The sequence below is a fragment of the Taeniopygia guttata genome, chromosome Z, assembly GCF_048771995.1.
Source record: "Taeniopygia guttata chromosome Z, bTaeGut7.mat, whole genome shotgun sequence".
Taxonomy (NCBI): Eukaryota; Metazoa; Chordata; class Aves; order Passeriformes; family Estrildidae; genus Taeniopygia; species Taeniopygia guttata.
The window spans coordinates 33,696,308-33,721,469 of NC_133063.1; the positions used below are offsets into that span (position 1 = coordinate 33,696,308).

Genomic DNA, 25,162 nt, shown 5'->3' on the forward strand with positions numbered 1-25,162 from the left:
TTATAAAAATGTCACTAAACTTGCAAAATTCCACCACTGAAGTTTTGCATGTATCATTCTCAAAGAGAACAAATAAGTTCTTCTAACCTGGTGGTAATTAGATATGTAAGCACAACACAAACTATACATTTCAATCTGTAAGTTGCAAAGACTGTTGTATTCCTATTAAAAAGACACTGATAGCGCTTGTTAGCAAACTGTTTCAATTAACCTGTTTGCTTTGCCATCTTTGCTATTTTGTGATTCCTGGAATTGACATTCACTGCTATTTTTGTGATTTAGACAGCTTCTGAAAAAACATATTTACAAACTTCCAAGCATTTTTTCACCATATTTGTAACAATTCAGAGGCAGAGGACAGAAATAAATAGAAGTCAGATTTTCTAAAATATTTTCATTTGCTTTCTCATTAAATTTAGTGTTTCATGAGTTGCAGATCCATTTTAGTAACTGTAAGACTTACAAGAGCAGCTAGGCCACCCTGGAGAAAAAGGTGGCTTCCAGAGGCCATCATCATATGCACAATAGTAGTTTTCACTTGATCCTTCTGAAAAGCTGTAACCCTCTGCACAGTGCAATGTGCAATTAACTCCTGCTTCATCTGATGTGCATACAAAATCACCATTCACAGGCTCAAATGAAACATCACAGGGAGAACCTGTGAAAAATACAAAGATTTATATCTTGATTAGCATGGTAAAATAAGCAATCTTGCAAGAAAGCAGCACTGATAGGATTTTCAGAAGTACCTAGTATTGACTTGAAGTTTGTGGAAGCATTATTTGCTATATCCATGCAGTCAGGATCAGGCTATTGCTAAACAATTCTCAAATTCTGCTATTGCAATCAGAAAATCAGAAACATGACATATGAAAAACTATTTACTAAAATAATGTAAAACATCAATCTAAATTTTCATACAAACTTTATACAATGAAGTCTAGCAAACTGTATTACATCTTGAATTCTGAAATGAAACATTATCCATTCTGGACCCTCACAACAACATATGAATTCATTGGAATCATCTTAGGATAACCTCATGACCTCAGTTATGATTCATTTTTCAGGCCTGCTGTGAAGGAAGTTGTGAACGTCTGTAAATACTATGTCACAAACACTGAACCACAAAAAGTCTGAGATGGTATAGACCTTGATACAATGCCAGTTCTAAACACTGGCTGGTTCTTGCTGCGATTTAGAGCAAATCAGAGACTAACACATTCATTTGCATTACCTGTCCTGAAAGCCATAACCAAAATTCCAGTCTGCATGATTTTAAATTCTCTCTTCACTAAAAGATATTTTTAAATAGATGTCCAGCTGAGACATAGAAACTAGAAAGTGGATATGAAGTAGATTTTTCATTCTTAATAATTGATCTGCCAAATTATTTTTTTGATTTTTACTGAGAAAGTGAACTGTGGGGAAGTGATGTCTATGCAATAAACAAAATGCAGTAGGGTATCTATAGGTACAGGGCATATTCCAAAATCTAAAGAGTGGTTTATTATCTACTGCAGTATTTCCATGTAATTAGAGAAAAAATGGCAGAAAATTCCTTTTAACTTCAGATTCGAAGCAAGATTTGAGCAACACCTATCAATACATTTTACATGGTATTGCAAAAACTGTAAGTTTTACTGCTTAATGAATTATAATTTCAATGCTTTTGTAAATAATTCAAATGTATAGTACCAAATTCGCTGCTGTGCTGATTCAGTTGTAGACAATTTATTTGTTGGTACTCGCAAATATTTTGACTGCCTTCAAGTTACCTCAACATAAAATGGGAATAACTAAATGAGGAGGTGGAGCAATCTTGCACCCTTTATGATATTCAGTTAAAACAATGCCAGGTCTTGGCCAGAATTTGAAGACAACACACCTTTGATGACAATGTGTATCTCACATGTCCTGTTGTTGCCAGAAGGATCCACAGCTGTGTACTGGACTGTTGTCTCTCCTTTGGGGAAGAGGTTTCCAGGTGCATGACTCCTAGTGACAGTCAGTGGACCACCTAGAAGAGTTAAAAGATAACCTAAAGCATCAATAAGAAAAAGTGTTGCTCATACCCAACCTTGAAAAATGGAAAAGGAAATGGCAGCAAATCTTCCAAATTATTTAAAAATAACTAAGTAAAATAAACCTCAGCAAATCTCAAACTCCAAGGGAGCAAGAGTGAACAGGTGGAGTTCTCTAGCCTTCCACTGTCTCATGTATGTTCTGGGGAGTGCTATCTCACCTGAATTGTCTGAAAATTCTGGTTCTTCCCATGTTGCTGTGTAGTCATTCTCTGCTGCTTGCATAGGTGGTGGAGATCTGCATCTGTCAACTACAGGAGGTTCTGCATCTGCAGAATTTGAAAGGATGGCATGACATTAGCTTGCAGAACTACTGTCACACTGAAATAGTATCTACAACCAGAACAGCAACTTAAATTTCATATCAGAAGATACAGCAAAGGTGCACACTTGGAAGCTGCTGCAATTGGAAGATGGTCAGTGAATGGATAAGAGTAATTATTCTGCTGAACTCATGCTTTCTGCAGTATTTGTCTTCTCCAGAGCAAAACTTGGACTACCTGCAGGACACCTGAATTATACAATTGTCTAAGAGAATTCTTGAAACCACTTGAATAATGATTTGCATCAGTGCAATATGTGTGAACTTTGGAAACTTGTTGGAGTCTTTCAAGAATTAAATAGAGATTTATGATGAAGGCAATGACTGACAACGCAGTAATGCATTTAATGCATTAATGCACTTAAACCAGTGTGAGAAGAAATCTTAAGAGTTAGAAAGAACAGCAGAATAAAAGACACCCCAAACTGAACATTGCAAAGAGTGACTGCACATATGCAAAGCTTTTATGGAGCTGCAAAACCTTTATGGAGATGACAATATTCCTTGACTTACAACTGCACACACATAAAGGCCACAGTGACTCACAGTCTCTTTCTGCACAAATAAGAAGGCTCCAGCCATGACAGACAGCCTTCCCAGTGATTTTTACCAACACTTACCAATAACCTTGATACTGAATGTACATCTTGCTTCATTGCCTGACGTATCAGTTGCTGCGTAAGTAATGTCAACTTCTCCAATTGGGAGAAGAAATGGCGGTATGAAAGCTGGGGTAACATGAACTGAGACCTGTTTTAGGAAAACACTAGTTACTTAAAAGCCAAAGCTGGTTACTAATAATAATATTCATGTTTCAAAAAGTGGACAGAATATATCCTTCAATGTCAAGCCTGTCCAATCTGAATGCAAATAGCCTCTTAAAGTAATGAGAACAGACTTCGCAACAGAGTGCTATATGTCCCTTAAGTCTGCTTTCCTTATGGTAACACAGATTCCCCTAGTCAGGATCTTGACCCTGACCTGGTGCAGATTACAGCACTGTGCATTTAAGAAAATTCCATACTAACCCTTGTTTGTCAAACGGGACTGAAGGCACATTATGTCAGCTTAGAACCTGTTTTGTCTGCTGACAGTTCTCCAGCTGCAAGGGCAGCAGACCTGGGAGAGGAGTGGAGCAGACAGTTGTGGGTCATAAGTACTTACATGCCCAATTTTAATCTATGTACGTGTACAAGTCAACAGCCCACAGATGCTTCAGTATGGCATCTGCCTTCTACACTTCAGTGAATGACCCTGTGTCACCAGAGTTGTTGTACCTGACTATAGCTACGTCAGAGAAAATAATGTGTGAACTTAAATCTCTTTTACTGGGATAGCTCAGTTTCCTAGTGCAAAAAACTCCTGCATTAAAAGTACACACAGAGTCACTGTTCTGTTGGCTCCTGATGAAGCATTCAATTGCTATAACTTGATCATGCCTGAGCCTGTAGGGAATGTTGCTCTTTATGAAACAGCTCTGGAGCAAGTTTTCCTGGTAACTCCATTTCCAGATACCCTGACATGCATAGTAGACAATGGCCACATTTCTGAACCCTGAACAGGAAAATCAGATTTCTCTTTCTCACCCAGGAAGCTGTAATTAGTTTTTACTTATCACAGTGTGTACTTGTTAGCCCTTTAGATTAATGAACTGGTTTACTTCCTCCTGAGACAAGTTTATTAAACTTCTTCACATTCTAAGTGCTCATTTTTAAAGCAGCTGTGTTCATATTATAAACAAGAACACATTCTTTCTTTTGACCACATAAATTAACCATATGAGGTTTTATGCACTGACTCTCCATGCAGTGTTCTGTGACTGTATAACTCTAATCAAGACAGAAAATGCTGAACTCTCAAGATCCAAATTTTCTAGGAGATTTTTCTTCTGCTTATCAGAAGAAAGGAATTCTAGTGGATCATAAAATTAATTGAAATCAGACAGACTGCCTCCAGTTAAATAGATACAGATTTTGACTTGCCTCTTCACCAGAGTTATCCTTAGCTGTTGGTACCTGCCAGCTGATATTAGCAGAGTTATGATGTTCCAGAGTCACAGTCTCAATATTGTCTGGGCAGTGAATCTGAGGTGCTTCAATATCTAAACCAGAAAAAGACAATCTGGTTTTATATGTTGGTATTACAGAAGTAAAACCTTATAATAATTTTTTTTTGGTGTTCTTTTTAATAGAGATGTAAGCATTTTTGTAAACTTCCTGTCTCTACCCCTTTGTAATTCTTTCCTAGAGATTCACACATGAATAGTAAATTCTCCTGTGGAAAGGGCTGATTTTTGCTGTATTTTTGTTTATCACTGAACACAATGATATTCTGGTTTCTACACAGAACCAAATCCCAAGTAATAAATAAGAATAAATTTGTTTCTTTTATTACCCATCCCTTCCTTCTTCATCCTTTCCCTGTCCAGACACAGGACACATATGAAAACTCTTGTTTCTGATAGTGACTAAAAAAACCTGAAAGTAGTTGTGACATGATATAGATATATAAACAGGACAATAATGACTCAAATTCTCTGAAGCATGCTGCGGAACTGACTTAAAAGTAACAATGTCAAGAATTCAGGCAGCATTTTCTTAATAAACTCCTGTTACAAGGTATCACGTAGGACAAATGGAGTTTTCTTGTGACATGTGACAATGACAGATGGTTCCAGAGGACTGGCGGTACAATATGGGTAATACCACCTGACAAACTTGAAGTACGTCTTCAGTTTCCTGGCACAAGGCCCCCCAAAACATTTGTAGTCACGTTATTTTATAGCTGTAGTGCTTGATAAATGGTCTCTAGAATCATAAGACAAGGATACATTTGGCTCTGAACTCATCTATGCCCAAGAGGCTTTAAAACAACTCAGAACTGATTTCACTTATATTTTTATTATGAAATAGTTCCAGTAAAAACATAACTCGGGCAATTAAATTACATAACTAAGAATGCAAAGCAATAAATACATGTGATTTTGCCTTCCTTTGAACTCATTCAAATGAAAATTTTATTAGAAATGCACTCTTATAAATAACTACCACTTACAGTTCACACTCCCTTGACCACAGCCTTCAGGCTGGGGCAAATTCCACTTAAAAGTGAAATTCTCTAACAAAGCTAATAATAAATAAGTCAGAAAGAAAATGGCTCTTTTGAACTGGCCAAATATGTTGGCAGCAAAACACAGAAAGGCAATAACAAGAATGAAAGCAATTGAAATACAACTGTTCATTTTTACTTAACAACTGTTCATTTTTACTCAGAAAGAATAAGCTTCAGAGTTTCCCAATGCCTCCTACATTAGGGGTTTATGCACTGGTAATATCTAACAGCTTGAACCCAAGCCATGCTGTTTTATCTTGATCTAAACACTTCAGTGTGCTGGGATCCTATCAAATATTAAAAACTGTGGTTTGGCCCAGGTTTACACAAGAGATTCAGAAAAACAATGTGGTACATCACAAAATGGGAAACAGTATGTTTAAAGAGAGAGACAAAATCTTCCTGGCCTATACATAGGGAAAAAAAGCTTCAGTTTCTGTAGTGACCTGGCATGACGACTGGCGTAACTGTTTTCTGTACTGTTCCATCATCCAGTGGCTGGCAAGGGCCCCAATTTGGGGGAAAGAAATAATTCTCGGAGCATAATAGTTCATGAAGAGGTGAAAAGCATATTCCCAGAGAAACTCCCATTTTTATCCTACTATAATCCTTTCCAGTTCAGTTATGCTTGTGTGTAAGGGAATAAATAAGCTAGCACTTCTAGAAGAGGTGGGTAAATATGGCAGGACCATATTGAAATGCATGTCACCTTCTCCTGCCCAGCTTTACACTCTGTGTCAGCCAATACACTTGATATTAGTGAATTTTGGCCTTAACTCTTGTGGATTGTTGCTTGGGGCATGTCAACAGCTGTAGCCGCTCAAAGACAGCTAAAAGGAACATTTCTCTATAGTCTGTCTATCAGCCAGGTCTTACACAGCCTTTATAGTTCTGCTCAGACTACAGAGTTTATATAAACTTGTGCTAAAACAGTAATGATAGTATTACCATTATTATTTTATTAGAAGTGTGGTTCCACTTTGAGTATCTTTAAGCTATGAACTTTCACCTCTACTTTGATATTTCAAATTTACCTCAGGCAGCTTCCTAAAAAATGAGAGAAGGAGCCCAGGAGAGGAACTTGATGATGAGCACTACACGATCACACTCAAGGGATATCTGAACTCCACATTTTTATTACAAACTACAAGTAGATCTGAGAGACAAGCTGTAAAGGTACAGACAATACTTCCTACACAATGTTCAAGTTGTGCTTTCTCCACTGCAAGCCTGTCCTCACTCAGTTATTTGCTATGTGCTTCCCTTCAATTCTGCACTCATGTATACACAGACATGATTTTGTGCTGGTCTCTACCTTTACACAGAGCCTCCTGGATGTTTGCACTCCATCTCCCAAATGAAATGCACCTTATTTCTTCTCTAGCTCCAGACAAGATGAATCCTTGGGGACAGCTCAGCTGGCACACAGTCCCAGAAATGGCAGGCTCCAGCCCACAGCTGGGAGGGACAAGTGTCACACCTGCTGGTTTCTGGAGGATGGGACAACGCTTTTCTGCAAGACAGCAGTAGAACGTGACTTATAACTGACATATGCAAAGTACACATTCAAAAAACCTGCAAATAAAGTCAGTGGGAATACAAAATGTATGATCTTTTCAAGAGTCTGTAAGGGTATGAGTGCACCAAAACATTACAACCTGATGAAACTTTGCTACTTGACTTTCAGTTCTGACTGAAGTAAAAAGCAGCCAGTTTATCAGGTCTTCTGTTTTCTTGCTCATGCTCTTCACTGAAACTGAAATGTGGTAATTTTCTGTCTCTCTCAATAGATTTGCCTTTTTATTCCTTCTTTTTCTTTTCCTTACAAATTCATCTTTCATGGTTGTTTTGCAGCTGCATTTCCCTGCTTCTGTGAAAACTAGACCATAGCAGGAGAGACGGAATTGAAGAGGTATCTGTAGCTTTCTACATCTTCTATACTCTATCTTGAAATAAGTAGAAGGGAGAAGAAGAAGGATACTCTGACATGAACTCTTTATAGGTTAGGGAAATGACACGTGATTTTGCTTACTGCATTCCAAACAAAATTAAATTGGACTTGGTCTTGTCTGTGTTCAAAACAGCTGGAAATACTCAGGGTGACCATAGGAAGCAGCTGAGCTCTGTAAAATCAGGGAGGGTTGATGGTTGCTTAAAGGTTTTAAAGGAAGTTTTGAACTATTCTACTGACAGGGTTCACAACAAATCCTGAAGACATTTTGCATCAAAGCAAAAAACCATGATGTTTTTAAACAGGGTCACTAAAGCTTTGTTTCATTCTTAAGCTGTTGTTTTTAGGAATGTTATTTTTGCTTCAAATATGGCGACATTAACAAAGGGGCAAAAAAGAAGTATCTCATGAATGCAGTATGCACGCTTTCAGTACTGTTTCTTACAACAGATAACAGGGAAACACACAAGAAAAAATGCTTCCTTATTCAGAGCCAATGAGAAGACTTGTAACTCTTTATAACTTGTCAGTGTAGAAGTCAGACAGGTCTTTACACCAAGAGAATAAAAAAATTAACCCAACCCAGCTACACAGAGGAGAAGTGTAGGGAAGGCTGGGCTCCAGGACGGCTGTGATGAATGGAGACGAGAGATCTCTGAAGGCTGCTCTTAGAATATAAGCTTTATTAGGGATGGTGAAAGGTCTTGCTTGGGGCTGCCAGACGCAGCACGTGGCAAGGCCTGAGGTGATGGGGGAGGGGAGAGACAAAGGGAAGAGAGGGTGCTCTAGGAGAGGGTGGAAGATCCAAGAGAGAGGGAGTTCCAAGAGAGCGTCTGGCTCCTCGGAGACCCCTTATCAAGGGGGGCTCCAAGGTGGGCTGGAACAGGACCTGGGCCAATGGGGTCACAGACACCTGATGGTTCAGGGGAGGGTTACAGGTGTGGGATGAACCATACATTCTGGGGGGTGAGATGGAACAGTCCATTTGGCTTTTGGACCTATCTGCAGGTAAGGGTATTGTCCAGCCAGTAGGGGGGATTTGCTGCATCTCCCCCTCAAATCCACGGGTCAGATTCCCTGTGGAGCCCGGCCAGCTGGGCAGTTGGGGTGAGGCAGGCAGAGGGAAGGGCTTCTCCTTGAATCCCGGGGGGCCTGGAGAAGCCCCACGTGAGTCCAAAGACGAGCTAGTCCCACAAGCAAAGTAAAGAGGCGCTCTCCCTCAGGATTCATTCCAAAGTTTAATAAGGGCCTGGAGAAATCCCAGGCCACATCTGAGCTCGAAGGGCATCCAGAGCAAGAGAGAGTGCCCCTGCCCAGCGCAGCCAGATATAGGGGGGGGCGGGGAAACCCGAGCAGCCAAAGGGAGAAGGACATGGGAGTGGCTCTCTGGGGGCAAGGCCTCAGAGTGACCACTGAGGAGGGGGTGAGGGAGGGGTCCCAGCCAGGGTCCAGGTACCTGGTGACCCTGGGAGAAGGGTCTGGACAAAGAGGAGTGGTCACCAGGTGATGGACACATCACCGGGGAGGAGACAGGGGGATGGGTTTGATGGACATACAGGTACTGATGGGAAAGCTGGGATGAACCAAACAGATACAAAGAGGGGATATAGAAGGACAAACCATGAGGGGATATACAGTGCAAACACAACTCTACAGGGATTGTTTTCATTCTGGCTGTACTATTGTAAATCTTTTGCCAGGCAATTATATTTATCCATCCTTTCCAACAGAGAAGTTCTACTGATCTCTTATCAATGAAACAAAAGTGATTCACATTCAAAATACTTCACATTCCTTTTCTCTCCTCTCCTTTCCCAAAACACACAGTAAATAACTGAAAATTGGTTTTTATGCATGAAAAAATTTAAAAGATTCTAAGCATTCTATGTATTTCCTGAAATTTAAACCCTCAATGCTGAATGCTTAAAAGCCCAAGCAATTAACAACTGCACTTCATTCCAATAGGATGCACAGGTCACCAACACTTCTAACACATTTTTATAGTTCAGGCAGATACTATTGGCTCTGCAAGGTGAAACAACTCCATCAGGGAAAAAAACCCCAATCTCTAAGTTTTGGTTGCTTATCACATGAAGGTAACTGACAAATAGCAAAAAGATCAAAAATTTTAAAAACCATATTTGTAGAGGGAAGCTAAAAGCATTAAAATGCTCACCTGTATATTACTCTGGGATCAAGTAGAGAAAATGAAACATGTGAGCATGAAAAGCAGAGAAAGTTGCAGCTCTCTGGGAAGCAAAACCAGCTGGGTCTCTTGCTTGAGACTATCATAGAAAAATCCAACTACAGCACAATCCTGATATGTCTGACAAAAATCAGAATAAAATTTGGTATATCTAGCAAAAGGGAATTTATTTTAAGTAAGACAGGTTTACCAGGAAAAGCAACTGTAATAGTGTTTAGATTTTTTTATCTGTGCTCAACTCCAGAATTTGACCAAGCTGATCCAAAAGTCTGGAATTCATTAAGGGTAGAGGGATTTCCATAACATTAGTCATATTGATAGGGAATTAATAGAGGGGTATTTCTAAGGAGACACAAGAACCTGCTTTCACCTGCAAGCACCTGTGATGATACACAACACTGTATTATAATTCTTAACATCAAAAGGAGCTTGACAAATAAGAAGATTACAAAGCAAATCATGCCTCCTTCCTTCAATCCCTTTGCCAAGACTCCTTCAGGAAAAAAAGAAACTGGCTAGCTGCAATCAGAAGAGTGCACTAGTAATTCTTTCAACGCTAGATGGCATCAACACCCTGAATGTCATTTGTATTTTTACTTCACCAAAACCTTTAACAAAGAAAGGAGAAAAGCATATTGTAAAATTTATTTATTTTACAGTGATAGATATTAAACTTTTGCCAATGGGTAGGAAACACGAGAATATGACTGTGGAGCTTTCCTAGTTTTGTTTTTTGTCAAACTGGACAAATGACCAAGCTCCCCTTTTTTAACAGATATCTTGCTTGTCAGACTCCTATAAAATACATGTAGCCTCCTCAGAAGTAGTTAATTGTTAACAATATCTTTAAAGAAAAAGACAAAAATTTTAAACATATGTAATATCCAAACTTGCATTACTTTCCAGTCTCTTGGAAACAGATGCATGACAATAGATCCCACAGAAGTGACTGTAAACAATCCAGCAAATGTTATGGCACAGTGTCAGTCATGGTTACACATGGTTGTGGTACAGTCTCAGTAAGCCAACTTGCAGATACGGCAAATTTTGCACTGATGAGCAACCAAACACAAAAGCATTCAGAAAACCAGCTAGAAGGATACCACGAGGTCCAAGAAATCTGTTTCAAGGTAACAGACTGAAGACAAGTCCATTTCAGTTTTCTAACAGAAGCATATTATATTAATAAATTATCAATTGCAAATACCTAAATGCAGCAGTATTTCCAGTACCTTTTATATAGCAGACTGTAAATAATAGTTAGGAGCTATTTGGACTAAGAATTAACAGACAGTACCTCCATGACAATGAAGATCATTCAGAAAGTGGGTACAAAGGGTAGCTTCAACCTTCAAGAGGAGGATACAATATCAGTGTTCTGATTTACACCTCTCCCTGAACAAAACTCCACACATGTATCTATTGAACCAGAGTTTCAGCAAGCTTGTTCTAGTACCAGTCACATAAAGCAGCAGAGATGCTTCCTAGCTAACACTCTTTCCTTTCTGACAATCACAGGTAACTTTCTCACTAAATTTTTCAGACTCAGCAAAAAATAAAATATTGCCATGGGTAATCCAGGAACAGAAGCAATATTGCATGGTGTGAAGAAATCTTTTGATAGCGAGTAGAGCTAGATTTTATTAATCAAAATGCTAAGCTAGGAAGGATGAATTCAACTGATTAATATGGTTAATCTTCTAATTATAATATCTCAAGTGGATTTCAGGGTCCCTTCCTTTTGAAGTTAATTGAAGTTTTCCCACTGATTTTAACACAAGAAAGATTAGGATCTCTTAGCAAACTGTCTTGCTAAATTATTTCTTGTGGATTATTTTTGTAATTTCAGAGAATGTACTTACAGTTAGAAATTTACATTTGTCTCACACAAAGTCCACATTTTAAAGACTGCAATAAAACAGTAATGAAATAGCCAGAGGTTCAAGTGAAGTCACCCTACTGGCACTGCATTTACTAGATACAGGTGACATATACTTCACCCTGACTTTAGTCAGCACTGGATCAACTTCTGTATTGGTGGACTTTAGACTTCTGCTTTTTTTCTTTCACTGCTTCAATTTATGTTTGGAAGTGTTTCAACTGTATTTCATTATCTTCCTTTCCAAAGTTAATTCAATACCTGCCACTAGTCCTAAACAGATAATTCTGAAATATACAGTCCTTTATTTTTGGATCAGCAATGCATACCTACCTATCCCTGCACAGCTGGCATGACCTCTGAATCCTGGCTCAGAGGTGTTTAGTTTCTAACTTGTGCAAACTCTTATTTCCTTTCTGTGAATCCAGCAAAAGTGACAACTGCTGCACCTTTAGTTGGCATTCACAGGGCCTGGCTAACATAAGTTATTCCTTGCTTGCAGACCAACTTTAGCTTTATGATGGTAACTCAAACTTCTGGTTGCTCGTATTTAATCCCTAGACCTACTGCTTCTATGTTTCTTGTGTGACAGTGTCTGACAATAATGAGATACAGCAGCCTTTCAGTAATCAGCAGTCAATGTTGCATTTAAATGATAACCTGTCCACTGTCTCTATTTACAAATTCCTTTGCTCTTCTCCACCTTCTAAGATGTGTATAAAACATCCATTGACAAATTCTCATTCATTTCTTAGCTTTAGTTAGTTATTAAAATATGAACAATTTCTCACCTGTGACAACACAGACAGAGTTAGATCAGGTACCTACCCACACACTTTGGCTCCTTTGAATCCCACTGAGAGGTTCCCTGGCAGGTGAGTTTGCTGTTTCCTTCAATTTCATAGCCCTCATTGCAGGTCACAAAACATACTGTCTTGTAGGAAATATCAGCTGTTGAACAATTAATGTGTCCATTTTGAGGAGACCAAAGTCTGGGACATGTTCGCACTGCAAAGGAGAAAAGCACCAGCTCACTCTCAGCATTATCACTGGAGTTACACTGCTTTGCCCAGTTTTTCAGAGGTAGAACATACTGTCTTGTACATTAGTTACAGTGGTTTGTATGAATTGAGAAAATAGGTCTAGTACAGTGTAGATTTTTTCAAAGGCTTGATACCTTCCTCTTTGTGAAACACTCCTACACAGAATGTGTGAGGTTGGGCACACTTCCAAGCTCACCTAAGTAGTGACATATGTTCAAACTAGCAAACTAACTGTGCAGCTGGTACACAGTGTGCAGCCTGAGGTGGTAAAGTCTATCAGCCTTCAAAACAGGACAGCTGCTGGCAAATGGAATCCTGTGAAAAAGTGTGTGTTCTTGGGAGTTTCTAGCCTCCAACAACATCTGAGAATTTTGGGGGGATTTTGAACTGGCAGGCTGATATGGGCTGAGTACACACAAGGGAACAGGCTAAGAGCTTATGAACAGTTAGATGACATTGTCCCAGTACTCAGGGATTTTCTCAGGCACTCTAGACTGTATTCACAGAATATAGACACAGGTAAGCCACAGAACATCAGAAGAGAAGATGCTCAACATGCTGGAGGAGACAGAGAGGAGAAAGGAATACAAGCTGTTTATATGGCTTGTATACCCCTTCCATGAGAGATGAAAAGGAACAAATCAGGTTGTTACTGATAAAAAAGAGACTCTTTCAGGTCTCAGGCATGGAGACAGTCCTGGCTGCTGCTCAGCACAGAGGATTTTTTCCTGTAATGCCTTGCAAACACTGAAAGCAGCGTAACTGCGAGGAGAATGCAGTCCGGTGCAGGATGTGTACGCAGAAAGGGAAACAGGGAAGTGAAGAGTGACCATCAGATTGTCTTACAGTTTTACTACTGAATCCTGATGCTGCAATCTAGCACAAAGCTACTCAGCAATTAAGACTGATCCCAGAAGAGATGGATGATTGTAGTAAGAAAAACAACAATGGTATGACCTGGGTTTATGTTCTTTTTTTCAGTGTCATAACCCAAAATTTTATAGTAGGACCTCTTTCCTTTGTACTGCTTTTTCAGTGCAATTCCTTTTCAGCTAGGATGTAATGCTCCAGCATTTGTGTCCTTGATCCCCTCCAGACAAAACTCTGAACTACAAACGCACTACCTGGCCTTTGGGTCCCTCAAGTAGCTAAGCTATACTCACCTGCTGCCTGGACATGAGTATGTGATGATGATGATACACCAATAATACACGTTGGAAAGCTGCTGGCTTTCCAAAATGAGCAGAAAACTCTGATTTAAAACTGATCACAGCTGAAGTTGGCAGATACTGTTCAGTATGTTCAAAAGAGGGATAAAATAAGGGCAAATGGTGTGATTGCTCAAAAATACAACCAAGACTGCAGTTCCCTAAACTTACAGAATCACAGAATAGCTACGGCTCAAAGGGGCCACTGGAGCATTTCTAGTCCAACCTGTCTGTTCTATATTGCTCATCCTAAAGCACATTGTGCAGGATTGTGTCCAGACAACTTTGAGTATCTCTACTGAGGGAGACTCCACAGCCTCTCTAGGCAGCCTATTGCAGCCCTCAAGTCACTCTCACTGCAAAGAAGTTCTTCCTTATAATCAGGTGGAACTTGTGCATCAGTTTCTGCCCACTGCCTCTTGTTCTATTGCTTGGCACCTCCAAGAAGAGCCAGGCTCCATCCTCTTCAGATATTTATATACATTGACAGGATCCCCTCTCAGTCTTCTCCAGGCTAAACAGGTCTAGCTCTCCCAGACGCTCATCCCTTTTTCACAAGAGGACCTCTTTTCTCACTTCAATGTTTTTCACAGCTTCTGTTTACCTTGTTGGCAAGAAGGCATCATCTGGTGATGGGTAGTTTCAGAGAGCTGCTTCTCTGCAGTGACTTGGGAAGCTGATTTTACCAATTAACCTAATCTTGCCCCTGTTAGGTAGGAGGCAAAACTCGATCTCCTCTACAAATGCACTCAAAGGGAAACAACTTGGCAACCTCTCCTTTCTCCAGTAATTGTTTACTCTGCACACAAGTGGATACCACTAGACACCTCAAACTAATTAATGGGCATGTAGGTTGAATGCTGCTTCAGATGCAAGCAGCTCCATAATTACCACTAACTATACAGCCTCTGAAAGCTAAAAACAACACATGTTAAATAATGTATTTAAAAAAAAATAGCTGTGGTGGCACTTAAAGGAAAAAAAAATAAGTAAAACCTATGTATATGGGATAAGAAAGAAGGAAAATTAACAATCCAGATGTACCTAATATATCTTTATGCTACTACTGTCTCACGTTTACTCTCTGAAGGTATTACTACTCTTGTGCTTGCATATACACAGGTATTCTTTATGAAGTGTATTTAAAAATGGTCTTGAAATGCTCATTTTGTGAGGCACTCTGAGCTTCAGAGCAGCTTTATAATATGCTATATCTTAATTCTAGTAGAGGGACTAAGAAAAACATATTTACAGCTGAATCTCAAGTTTTTATCCACATGAAAGTAGGCTTGCTCTTTAAAGTTTTCTACAGATGTAGAAATACACAATCTGCAGGAAAAAGAAGCAATTTCTACCAAACTCTACTACTTAGGAAGCCTGAATGAATTGAGAGCACTGAAGAAGCTCTTGTAACTGTTAATGTGTCTACAGGGAAGGCAGTCTTCACTGCCTGCTGTCTAGCCATTTTTTCTGGAAGGACTACACCGCTGTAGTGCTCTTGCCTCCTCAAGTGTTTCAGTGTTCATGCTTATTCAGTGTCTCAGCATGGGTCTGGCAGAAACCTGGACCTGAGCCCATGTTACCTTGGTCATGGTTCCAAGCAATAAACACCAGCCCATCCTCTTATCAGTAACACATTTTCCATGACCAAGAAATCTTTCCAAAAAGCCAGTGGAAACAGCAACAACAATAACAGTATATTTGGCTTGCTCTGGGGGTTCTCCTAATAATTTTTTTTCTGGATTAAATATTGGGTTTGCAGTTTTTTTTCCCCTGGGTCACTGTTAATTACATGACATAAGACTGCATTAACCACTTTCTAACAGCACAGCAGATTTTAGCTAGCAAAAGAACTGAGGAGTATTTAATGTCAAAATCCAAAGCAGTGGAAAGGGATTTTCCTTCTCTTTCCTCTTCCTCATTTATGTGATAAAATATTCTTGGGATTAACAAAACAGCTATAAACCATGCCTTTGATCTTGCTCCCTTTCATAGTCTGAGTGAATCAAGACTAGCAGATCCAGCATCTGTAACAGTGGGATTTTTTTTTAATTGGGAGTCTTCAGAATGATGGACAACAGCAAAGGTAAAAAAATATCCTTCCAATGCTTCAAAGGATATTAGCTCAATATCAAGACAGTATCTCAATGCAGACTTTTCTCTCACTTTCCAAATTCCCTGCTAAAGAAAGATCCCACACCAAATAGGCGAATTCCTTTAAATGCTTCAGCAAGATTTTCAAGTACTATAATCTTTCACTTCTCCATGAAAGGGAAAATAAAGGATCCTTTCTTTGTGGCTGACTGCAGCTTTTCCCAGATTTTCCGCACAAAAGGTGCCTGTGTGACAGAAGCTTTAACAGAGGGTGCTCTTTCCCAGTGTCCCAGTCTGCCTGAAGCAGCATGCAGTTATGACTGTTGGGAAGTCCACAGTTCCAAGCCCTGCTACTCAAGATACCCTCACAGTACTTGTCAGCAATTTATTTTCAATTGAAACCTTCTCCTCTTGTCACTGGAAGCTAAAAACAAAACCTAAGATTTCTGGGATTATTTGAAAAAAGTTCCTATAAATCTAAACTGAAATAAACTATATACAAAGAATGTCCTGAGAGACTGATCTCTAGCTCAGACTCCTCCTTTCAGAACCATAAGTTGCTGATTCTTTCAGGGCTTAGTGTTTGCTGTACTGTCATAAAGTGCTAATTTCTCCAAAGATCAGTCCTGCCTTCTTCCCTGAACACAAGACCAGGACAAGAGTTACAGAATAAGCTGATGGCTTTTTATTTACTAGCTTCTAGTCCAGCACACTAATGTCAAGGGCATTCAAGTCAAATTAAACTTGCTGAACTACATCTTGTGGCTGTTGAGGAGATGAGGGCTTCTACCTGTTTTTTTTTAATTTTTATTTTATATTCTCCTTGGAATACATACCAGGCAGATATACAGGCATGGGATTGCAGTTTTCATTCTGAATGTATCAAAAACCCAACCGCAGGAAGTTTTGTTGTAGCAAAGCAAAACACTGTTCCTATCAGAAAATCCAGAAATAACCTTTTTCAGGATGCTCTTTCTTGTGTCTCCTCTGTTTCACACCTTATTTCTGGCGACATTCTTTCATAGTGAACTTCTAGGGTATTGTCAGTCATTTCCTACTGAAATTCCACTCCAAATTCTTCTGAAGACCCTGCTCAAGTCCCAGGCTTTCCTATTTTCAGTAAGAAGACATTGTAAGGAAGCAAAATGGAATTCTTCCATGGCTAATGTCTCTCAACACCAACCCACCTCTATGCTGAGAATGTGGTGGAGGATCTAAAACAGTCAGGTGGCAAAGCCTTGTTACATATTTAAATACTTGGGAGATTCACTTGATTTATACGGTATAGATACAAAAATTCACAGAAATTAGATAGACAGAGGCGAAGAGAGGTTCAAGGACGGACTTTGTATATTCACTTGCAAGAGACTGTCCATCTGGTAAGTCCTCCTTCCATTTTAGAAACTAAGGAAACAGAGTGGTTGGGGTGGCCAGCCTTTTGAACTTTCTTTCACACAGGGTTAGCAGGATCAGATCTGCACACCCGACCATGTAATGAGTAAAGAAAACCACTGCTAAGAATGAACAACAGAAAAAAACTTTTCAAACACATACCTCTGCAAGTAGCCTCTGATCCAGACCACTGCCCATTTGGTTGACAAAGCCGGATGCTGCTTCCAACGAGATCAAATCCTGTTTTGCATCGGATTCCACAAGCAGCATTAAAGTAATTGTTGCAGACATTCTGGACAAAGTGACCATTTTCAGGGGGCTTCAGTTCAGGACAGTGAACAACTAAATAATTAGACAACCACAACAAAGTGGTTACTAGCTGAAGTGCAATAGGCCACTGAAGGAAAACAATCTTTAGAATTTCTAACTCAGTTTGCACCTTGGCATTTTTGCTGGTTTGTAATGACAGAGAAAATCTTGCATGCAATTTGACATGTCCCTCAAAGTGCAAAACCACATAAAAAATTGTCCCAGAACTGCATTGTGCATTCCAGGGGTATTCTGTTCCTGGATGGAAACATTTACCTTCACAGGTTTGTCCTACAGCACGATATCCCTCCCGGCATGTGCAATCCTCAAGGGAGGTACTTCCTGGTGGAGAAGTATGATTCTCATCAGGACATGAGATGCAAGTGCTGATTCCACCTGGTGAACCTTCAGGCTTGTACGTTCCTGGTGGACAAGCTTTCAGCAAAAGAAAACAGAAAGGAATTCAGGACATTCACCTTTCACCTAGCATATTTTTTCAGATGTATTGCTTTACTCTTTCTACATTATTCATTTATATATTCAGTGTCACTTAGGGCAGCAGCATTCTCCACTTGAACTACTGCAGAGCTCTTAATGATTTGAACTAATGCCTACCAGACTCAGTGGAGTTATCTACAGCGACTGTCTAGGGACTGACATTAAGTCCATGATTATCATCTTGAAAAGAAACACAGTCCCAGAAAATGCACCAGATTTTCACTGACAAAACCTGTGCAGATCTTATGAAGACTTTCTTGATTCAGAAGTGTAAAAAATTAGTTCAGACTTAATCCTTGCCATTCAAAACTACAAGATGTTTAATGCATACAGATTCATAGTAAAATGCTAATACAAGCCAGCAAAACCCCCTGCTTTTGATTTACACATTATGGTCATATGATATATGTGATCTATATACTAGATGTGCTAAAATGTGAGAGGAACAAACAAAAAAGGAATTGAGCAAAGCAGCTACTGCTTGAAGCCTTTGCACTCATTTATATTGCATTTCATATTTTTAACTCTGTGCACCTACACACACAAGCTTTAAAAACATTCAGGTGACATTTTCTAAGGCAGGGAAAATGCATAGAGAAAAGGTATCTATCACCAGAGAGCTTCAGATGGGCTTGATAGCGCTGAGTCTTACTGCTCTCTTCCTTGAATTTTAATCTCCAGGAAACCACCGTAATTATTTGTGTTTCTTTCACAAGACGTGTGAATTAGGGGAGTGACTAATCAACAGGACAATGTAGCAACTGCTGCTGAAGTGAAATTTTGATTGACCAGATTACCACTTGAAAAAGAATGTAAAGACACTTTGCTGAAAAGTGTACCTGCTAATGAAAAGTTCAGGAAATATTCTGAGAAGGTTATGCAATAGAAACACTGAAACCCAGCCAAAAAACTCTCTCTCCTTTAACTTGATTGTCAACAAAATGGCCACATTTTCTCCTTCAGACTGCAGGTCAGGCTCTCTCATTCTCCCCTCAGTCAGTTTGTACCATTTGAAGTAGCTCTGAATGGGTATGAAGAACTGTACAATGATAAACATGTTCAATTGACTCCCTCCTTACACACTTAGGTGTGCCTTACAGGTCTCTCCTATGGAGCTGTACTTTCTGAAGTTCAGACATTCTGGCAGCCTCAACCTCCTCTTTGCTAGCTATAAGACCAACTTGGTCTATTCTGAGACCTTAGATGCTAAGATACTTTGCCTCTTGTCTTACTAAAGAAAACCTACTGCTTTCTAGACAACAGGAAAAAAAATACCAAAAACAAAGGCAAAAGAAAATTCTCCTTTTTCCTTGCCTATCATGAAAGAATTACCTTTCATAAGCCAAGTTTTATGGAATATACCCCGCTAAAAATCAGCCAATATGAACAGGTGGTACTTTCCAGAAGGAGGATGATTTTTTGGATAGCTTCCAGAGAAAATACTTTTGTTGGTTTTATAAAAAACTTCGCATCATTTTTTTGAAGAAAGCAACCAAGTGTCTTCTAGTTAAGAGGCAATTTTGGGTGCTGAAATTGGATTCACAAATTTGTATTTTAAATGCACTTTGAAAGGGACAATAACAATGCCTATTTAGTAAAATATATAAATACAAAACAAAGCATTTCAGGAAGGAAATACGGAAGGAAAAAAACAATCATATTTAGAAGTGGGTTTTTTTAATTTTTGTTTTGGGATTTTCAGAAAACTATTGGGAAAGTAGTCCAAATATATAATATATATTTATATATATACTTTAATATATACTTTTATATAAATTCAATTGTTCTTCCCATCCAAGACAATCTTCTTGAAATTCCACTGCTTCGTTCCTTTGTTCTGTGCAGAAATTCCCATCTTCAACATCACATGCCTTCAAAATATTCTCTCCTGCTTTACATGATCAGAGTACCAGAGGCATTGCTCTCAAATCTCTGAAATATTTCCATCTGGCACTTTGTGAAGGTCTCTGTGCATCGTTTTTAAAACTGTATCCAGCACAAAGTGATGAAGTGCATCCAAGAGGAGACAGGAAAGAGTGAAAATTAAGCATCACAGGGGACCTGCTCTGTGACAGAGCTGCCCTCCATATGCCAGTTGAAATAAATTAGCCTCTTCTTTTCCATGTATGGTATATAAAATGACATCTAAACTAGGTGTTTCATTCCAAAAAATCCCCTCCATAAATCAACAAACCCTCAACCTAATTTCTCTCTTCCTTTCAACCTCACCTAAAATAAAAAAAACAGCAGCAATTTTCTCTTTCTGTTTTGAGAACTATGGAATAGAAGCAATTACCCATTTTATAATGTGAGCATTTTTAACAATAAACCCAGTAATTTGCTTAGAGCTTTGAATCAGTCTGGCTTTGAAGAAAATGATTAATTCCGAAATCACACTTACAATTTGCTCTTTCCAGTCAAGCAGCAGGAGGTAAATAACACTGTTAAGATGGTTATTAATGTCTCTACTGAGAAAAACATGCTTTCCCAAATGTCCTCATTCTTTTTGTATGCTTCAAATGCTTATCACTGCCTTTACAGGAACTTGAACTATATCCTAACTTGGCATTTTATGTGGAATTTTTTTCACGTCTGAATCCCTGCTCATTGATCCCAAATATGCCCTAGACATATTCAAACTACAAAATTGCACAAAAGTTTCATTCAGAACCTTTGCCACTAAGCACTGGCTTACAGAGGTATTTCCAAGTGTGTGAGATCACACAGCCTATACTGAGATTAAGAATAGAGCATTAGCACACTGTGCATTTCTATCATTTCCACAAAGTCACAGAGGCTAGTCTGGCCACAGCTCACGTTAAAACCATCCAAAATCAGCTGTGGACGAGCAGAGCCCTGGCCATCTGCTCTAGACTGTCCACATTTGACCCAGCTAGATTGCAGACCCATCCTAGCCAGCACTACAGCATGGCCCAAGCCTACACTCAGTGCTGGATTCAAAGCTAAGGCAGAGCTTGAGGGGCAAGCACATCTGAAGAGCACATATGGCTCAATCCATGACTGATCATACAGTCAGGAATCTTCTAGGATCAAGCAGTGCCAAATTTCATTCTAGTCATCTGCATGCATTCACCAACTCTGTACTAGCAAAAAACTGACTACAGGGAAAGATCATATTCTTTGGTCCTAATTTGTAAAAACAATTAAATTTTTTTAAAGGTTTGGTTTCCCTTTCTAGCAAAGTCAGGGTGTAAAAAGCCTGAAAACTGTGTGTGAATAAACCCAGTGTAAATAAGCACCAATTTAGCACTGTCAAGAATGACAAAAAGAGGCAAAAATTAAAAAATGGCTAAACAATTTTAACAGTATCAGCCTTTAAAGAGAGAGGAAACTCATAGGCACATTGCATATATGATTTCCTCGACAAAAGATGTGGATTTCTATATATGTGAACCATGTTGTTCTCTGCCCAGAAGCGAGGGGAGGAGCAAGGAAATACTTTTTTTTAATGCAATTCTCCTCTTGAGACCAAAATAGTGAACACTGAACTACACCAGAGGATTTCCTCTTTGTTAGAGGATATCTGGAACCAGGGATTAGTGTGCAAACTAAAATGAGCACAAGACCCAAATTCCCCAAGCACACAAAAATGGCCCATATTGAAGCTGTCATCAACAACCTGCGTTCATAAAATGGTAGATATTCATTAACAATTCACATGCATATTCTATTGTCTATAGTAAGGACAGTGCAATAACTTTCTGACCAGAAATCATAATTAAGTAATACATAGTTTTACATTAATTCAGCATGCCTCGTGCATTTTCCTCCTCACATATGTTCTCCTAGGTGTATAACTAACTGAAAAATTGTAAGAAAATTGAAGATATCTCTTCTGGTTTTGAACATTACTGGGCTGACATGATGACATGTTGGGTCACCAATGGAATGCACATTCTTACTTATACTTAAGTTGCAAAAAGAAATTCCTAGAAAAGAAATATGACAGGGGTTTGCTAGAAACAAAGACCCACAGGGCAGACATTTCAGTCAGCTAACCATACTGACAGAACCACTATATGTTCAAGATGTTGTTTGAAGATAAACAATGAATGTTAGAAAAGGCTGCTAAAAAATTAAAGAACATTTTAAATTCATAGGAATTTTATTCTGCCTTCCTACAACTATGAAATAATTGAAATTTTAATCTTCACAAGAATTTAATATTGTAAAAGTGACAACAAAAAATAAAGTTTTATTTCATAGATTCTCCAAACAATTAATATATATTATCCAGTTTGGCTTTTTTTAAACCACATAAACTAAAGCCATCAGCAAAGTTAACCCAACTAGCACTGAACCCCCACAATGGCACAAAGACTCCAGTCTGGACTTAAACAGGTGGAGATAATGGGACAAAATGTTCTTCTACTCTGTGACTTCCTCTAAATGTACAAGTAAAAATTTTAAGGATAAACATTTCTGCCTTAAAAATGTAAAACGGTCAAAATTCTCGGAGAGCAGGCCAACTTAATTTTCTCTCCAACTAGTCTCGTGCTCTAAATCACTGAAATGGATTTATTCTTCAATTATCCCAGTGTTAGGAGAGAGGAGACTCAAACTCCATGTATTTCAAAGATTAATTTGAGGGATTTTGTATTTTCCTTCAATGCATAATTTCTCCCACTAACTACCTTTACTAAGTAATCCCTGGCATGAACCATTTTCCCCACACTTTATGCTAATGAAGGATCTGATTAAGGATTTATCTTTTGTGGGACATAGCAGGAATCAGCTAGGCAATATCCTGCTCTCTTCTGCATCACCCTGATGCAGAAGATCTATTGATACACAGCTACTCTGATGACTGTAGGCTATAATTCTCATTTTTCCTCAAAAGTGCAAAGCCTAAATGAAATGACACCCTGATGTAAATCTCCAATAGTCTTTATAACTCAGCCTCCAAACATCTTCAATGAGGAAAGAAAGCCTAGTTTGCCATTTAACCAAGTCCTGTTTATGATACTGTAGTTATTTTTATGACATTGATTGCATGGATAGGTACTCAACAGATCTGTCCCAGCATCACAGTACACCATGAATACCTGTTCTTACTTGGTTTCCTTGTACCCACTAAAAATGATGGAACCTGTAGGTTGCAGAATCTCCAAACACTGGACATGGAGATTTTTAGTTGTGTGGCTCTTAGACCTGACATATGATTCCTTGTGTTTCTAGTAATTTCTTGGAAGTTATGTGGAAAATTCACAACCAAAACCTCAACTCAACTCACATTTATGTCCTTGGAGAACTGCAGTCTGAAGTTGTGGGCTCTCCCTTCTACTCCTTTATTTCACCTATTATTGCTATGCCTTGGCAACAGTGGGGAAAAAAAAAGTTGTCACTGTAACATTCATGTGTGTGAAAAAAGTGCTGTGGTAGCTGTATTTGCCATTAGTCATATATTAAATTTGTCATCATGAATAGATCTGACTATAAACGTTATTTATTTTACTAAATGGGATTAAAACATCAATAATTAAGGATACATAGATAAATTACAGCACAGTATCATGCTACGTCTTTCTACTTTCATATCTTCATCTCTCAACATGACAAAGTGCTGTATGATCAGATTTGTGTAAGGGCCAAGCATACCCTTGCTAAGAAGCAGCAGTAGGAACAAAGGGCTATTATGAATTTCTTTTGACAATAGCCTGCCAAATAAAATGCACTTTACAAGGTCAAGCCCATGGTGTCATGTAGGAAATGGAGATTCCATTCCACACCAAGCAGTCAAAGACTTCTTGGGATGTCCTGCAGTACTAGCATACAGTGTTGCCCAAACTGCCTCCTGCCTCCAAAACCCCTTCTGCTACTGCTGCACACTTAAAGTGTGAGTGACCTCTGCAATGGAAGAATGTGAATAACACATGGGAGGCCACAGCTGCATAGAACTCCCTAGACCTCTGCCATCCCCGTTTATTTCACAGTGACATCTCTTAGCTTTTGCTGCAACCATCTTAATAGCCCTTCTCAGCTTGGGCCAGTAGGATTACAGACCGTCATGGCCTCTGAAGTATATTTTACTGGACCAGCACACGAAGATCTTTAAACTTGCTTCTCTAAGACTCTCCACAAAATGGGTCTCTATTGTAAAGATTACTTCCAGGAATCACAGATTTTGTTGTCACCTTTATTATCTAGAAAGAAGGTTTTTCTTAAGATCTTCTATATGGTAGGTTTGTCAGGTTGCCCACATTGTGATTATAAAAGGCCTTTAGAAAGAGAAGGAAAAAAATTCTAAACTTTTGGCAGATGCAGTAATCCACCTTTCTGCAATTTGTAACATGTATGATGCTACAACCCACCCCCCCCAAAAAAAACCAACAAACAACAACAACCAAACAAACAAACATGAGGCAGGAGCATGCTGGGATTACAAAAAAAATAGGCAAGGAAGTAGCTTTAGTTAAACATTTGACATGTATGACTTGTATACGGACTGCAAAGGAAAACCCTGAGCTTGCCTTTATGTGTATGGATCAGAGAAGGATTTCTAAGTCTTAGCATGTTCTCCAACTCTTGAATATCTCCTATTATCCCCAGCATGTGCTCTGCATTAATTTCAGATGGCACTGAACTTGCTTATCCATTTGCACTTTGTCAGTCTTTGTTAAGCATCCTTCTCAAAGCAACATGATTAGCAATTTAACAAGCTAGATGTCTCTGTTCTTATTAGATGTATTTTCCTCCATCTCCTTAGTAGTTCTGCAAATTTTCTCTCTGGTGAAGGCAGCAGGCTGAAACAATTCAGAAGTTTAGCTGTCTCTACATGATACATAGGGGATGGTTCATTCAAACCTTACAGCCGAGGTTACAGACAGCAATTGAAATATTTCACTGCTGAGTAGACTGCAGAATTCGCTATGACACTTTGAGATTGTTTAGCTCTAGATTTTTAAGCACTTCAAACAGTCATAGAAAACTTTCAGAAGAAAAAACATTTTCTTGATAAAAATGAGAATCTTGGATCCCCTCCCATGGGGCAGAAGATGTCGCCTGTAAGGAGATCCAGTCCTTGGGCGAACATCTCATCCTGGT

The 25,162-nt window shown here is 39.0% G+C and overlaps 1 protein-coding gene across 6 annotated transcripts in view; it reads right to left on the minus strand.

Annotated features, from left to right (window-relative positions):
* Nucleotides 1–25,162, minus strand: part of SVEP1 (sushi, von Willebrand factor type A, EGF and pentraxin domain containing 1) — a 118,520-nt gene that overhangs the window by 60,813 nt on the left and 32,545 nt on the right. For 5 of the 6 annotated variants that reach the window (XM_072921665.1, XM_072921666.1, XM_030257747.4 and 2 more), the window contains exons 4-12: nt 17,876–18,034; nt 17,453–17,632; nt 12,382–12,561; nt 6,833–7,030; nt 4,389–4,507; nt 3,027–3,156; nt 2,246–2,353; nt 1,889–2,020; nt 464–658 (exon numbers count right to left, since the gene is read on the minus strand). In XM_072921665.1, the coding sequence (XP_072777766.1) occupies nt 464–658; nt 1,889–2,020; nt 2,246–2,353; nt 3,027–3,156; nt 4,389–4,507; nt 6,833–7,030; nt 12,382–12,561; nt 17,453–17,632; nt 17,876–18,034 (1,401 nt within the window). Of the gene's footprint in view, nt 1–463; nt 659–1,888; nt 2,021–2,245; nt 2,354–3,026; nt 3,157–4,388; nt 4,508–6,832; nt 7,031–10,971; nt 11,024–12,381; nt 12,562–17,452; nt 17,633–17,875; nt 18,035–25,162 lie in introns of those variants that run through there. The other variant, XM_072921669.1, reaches the window with a different exon arrangement.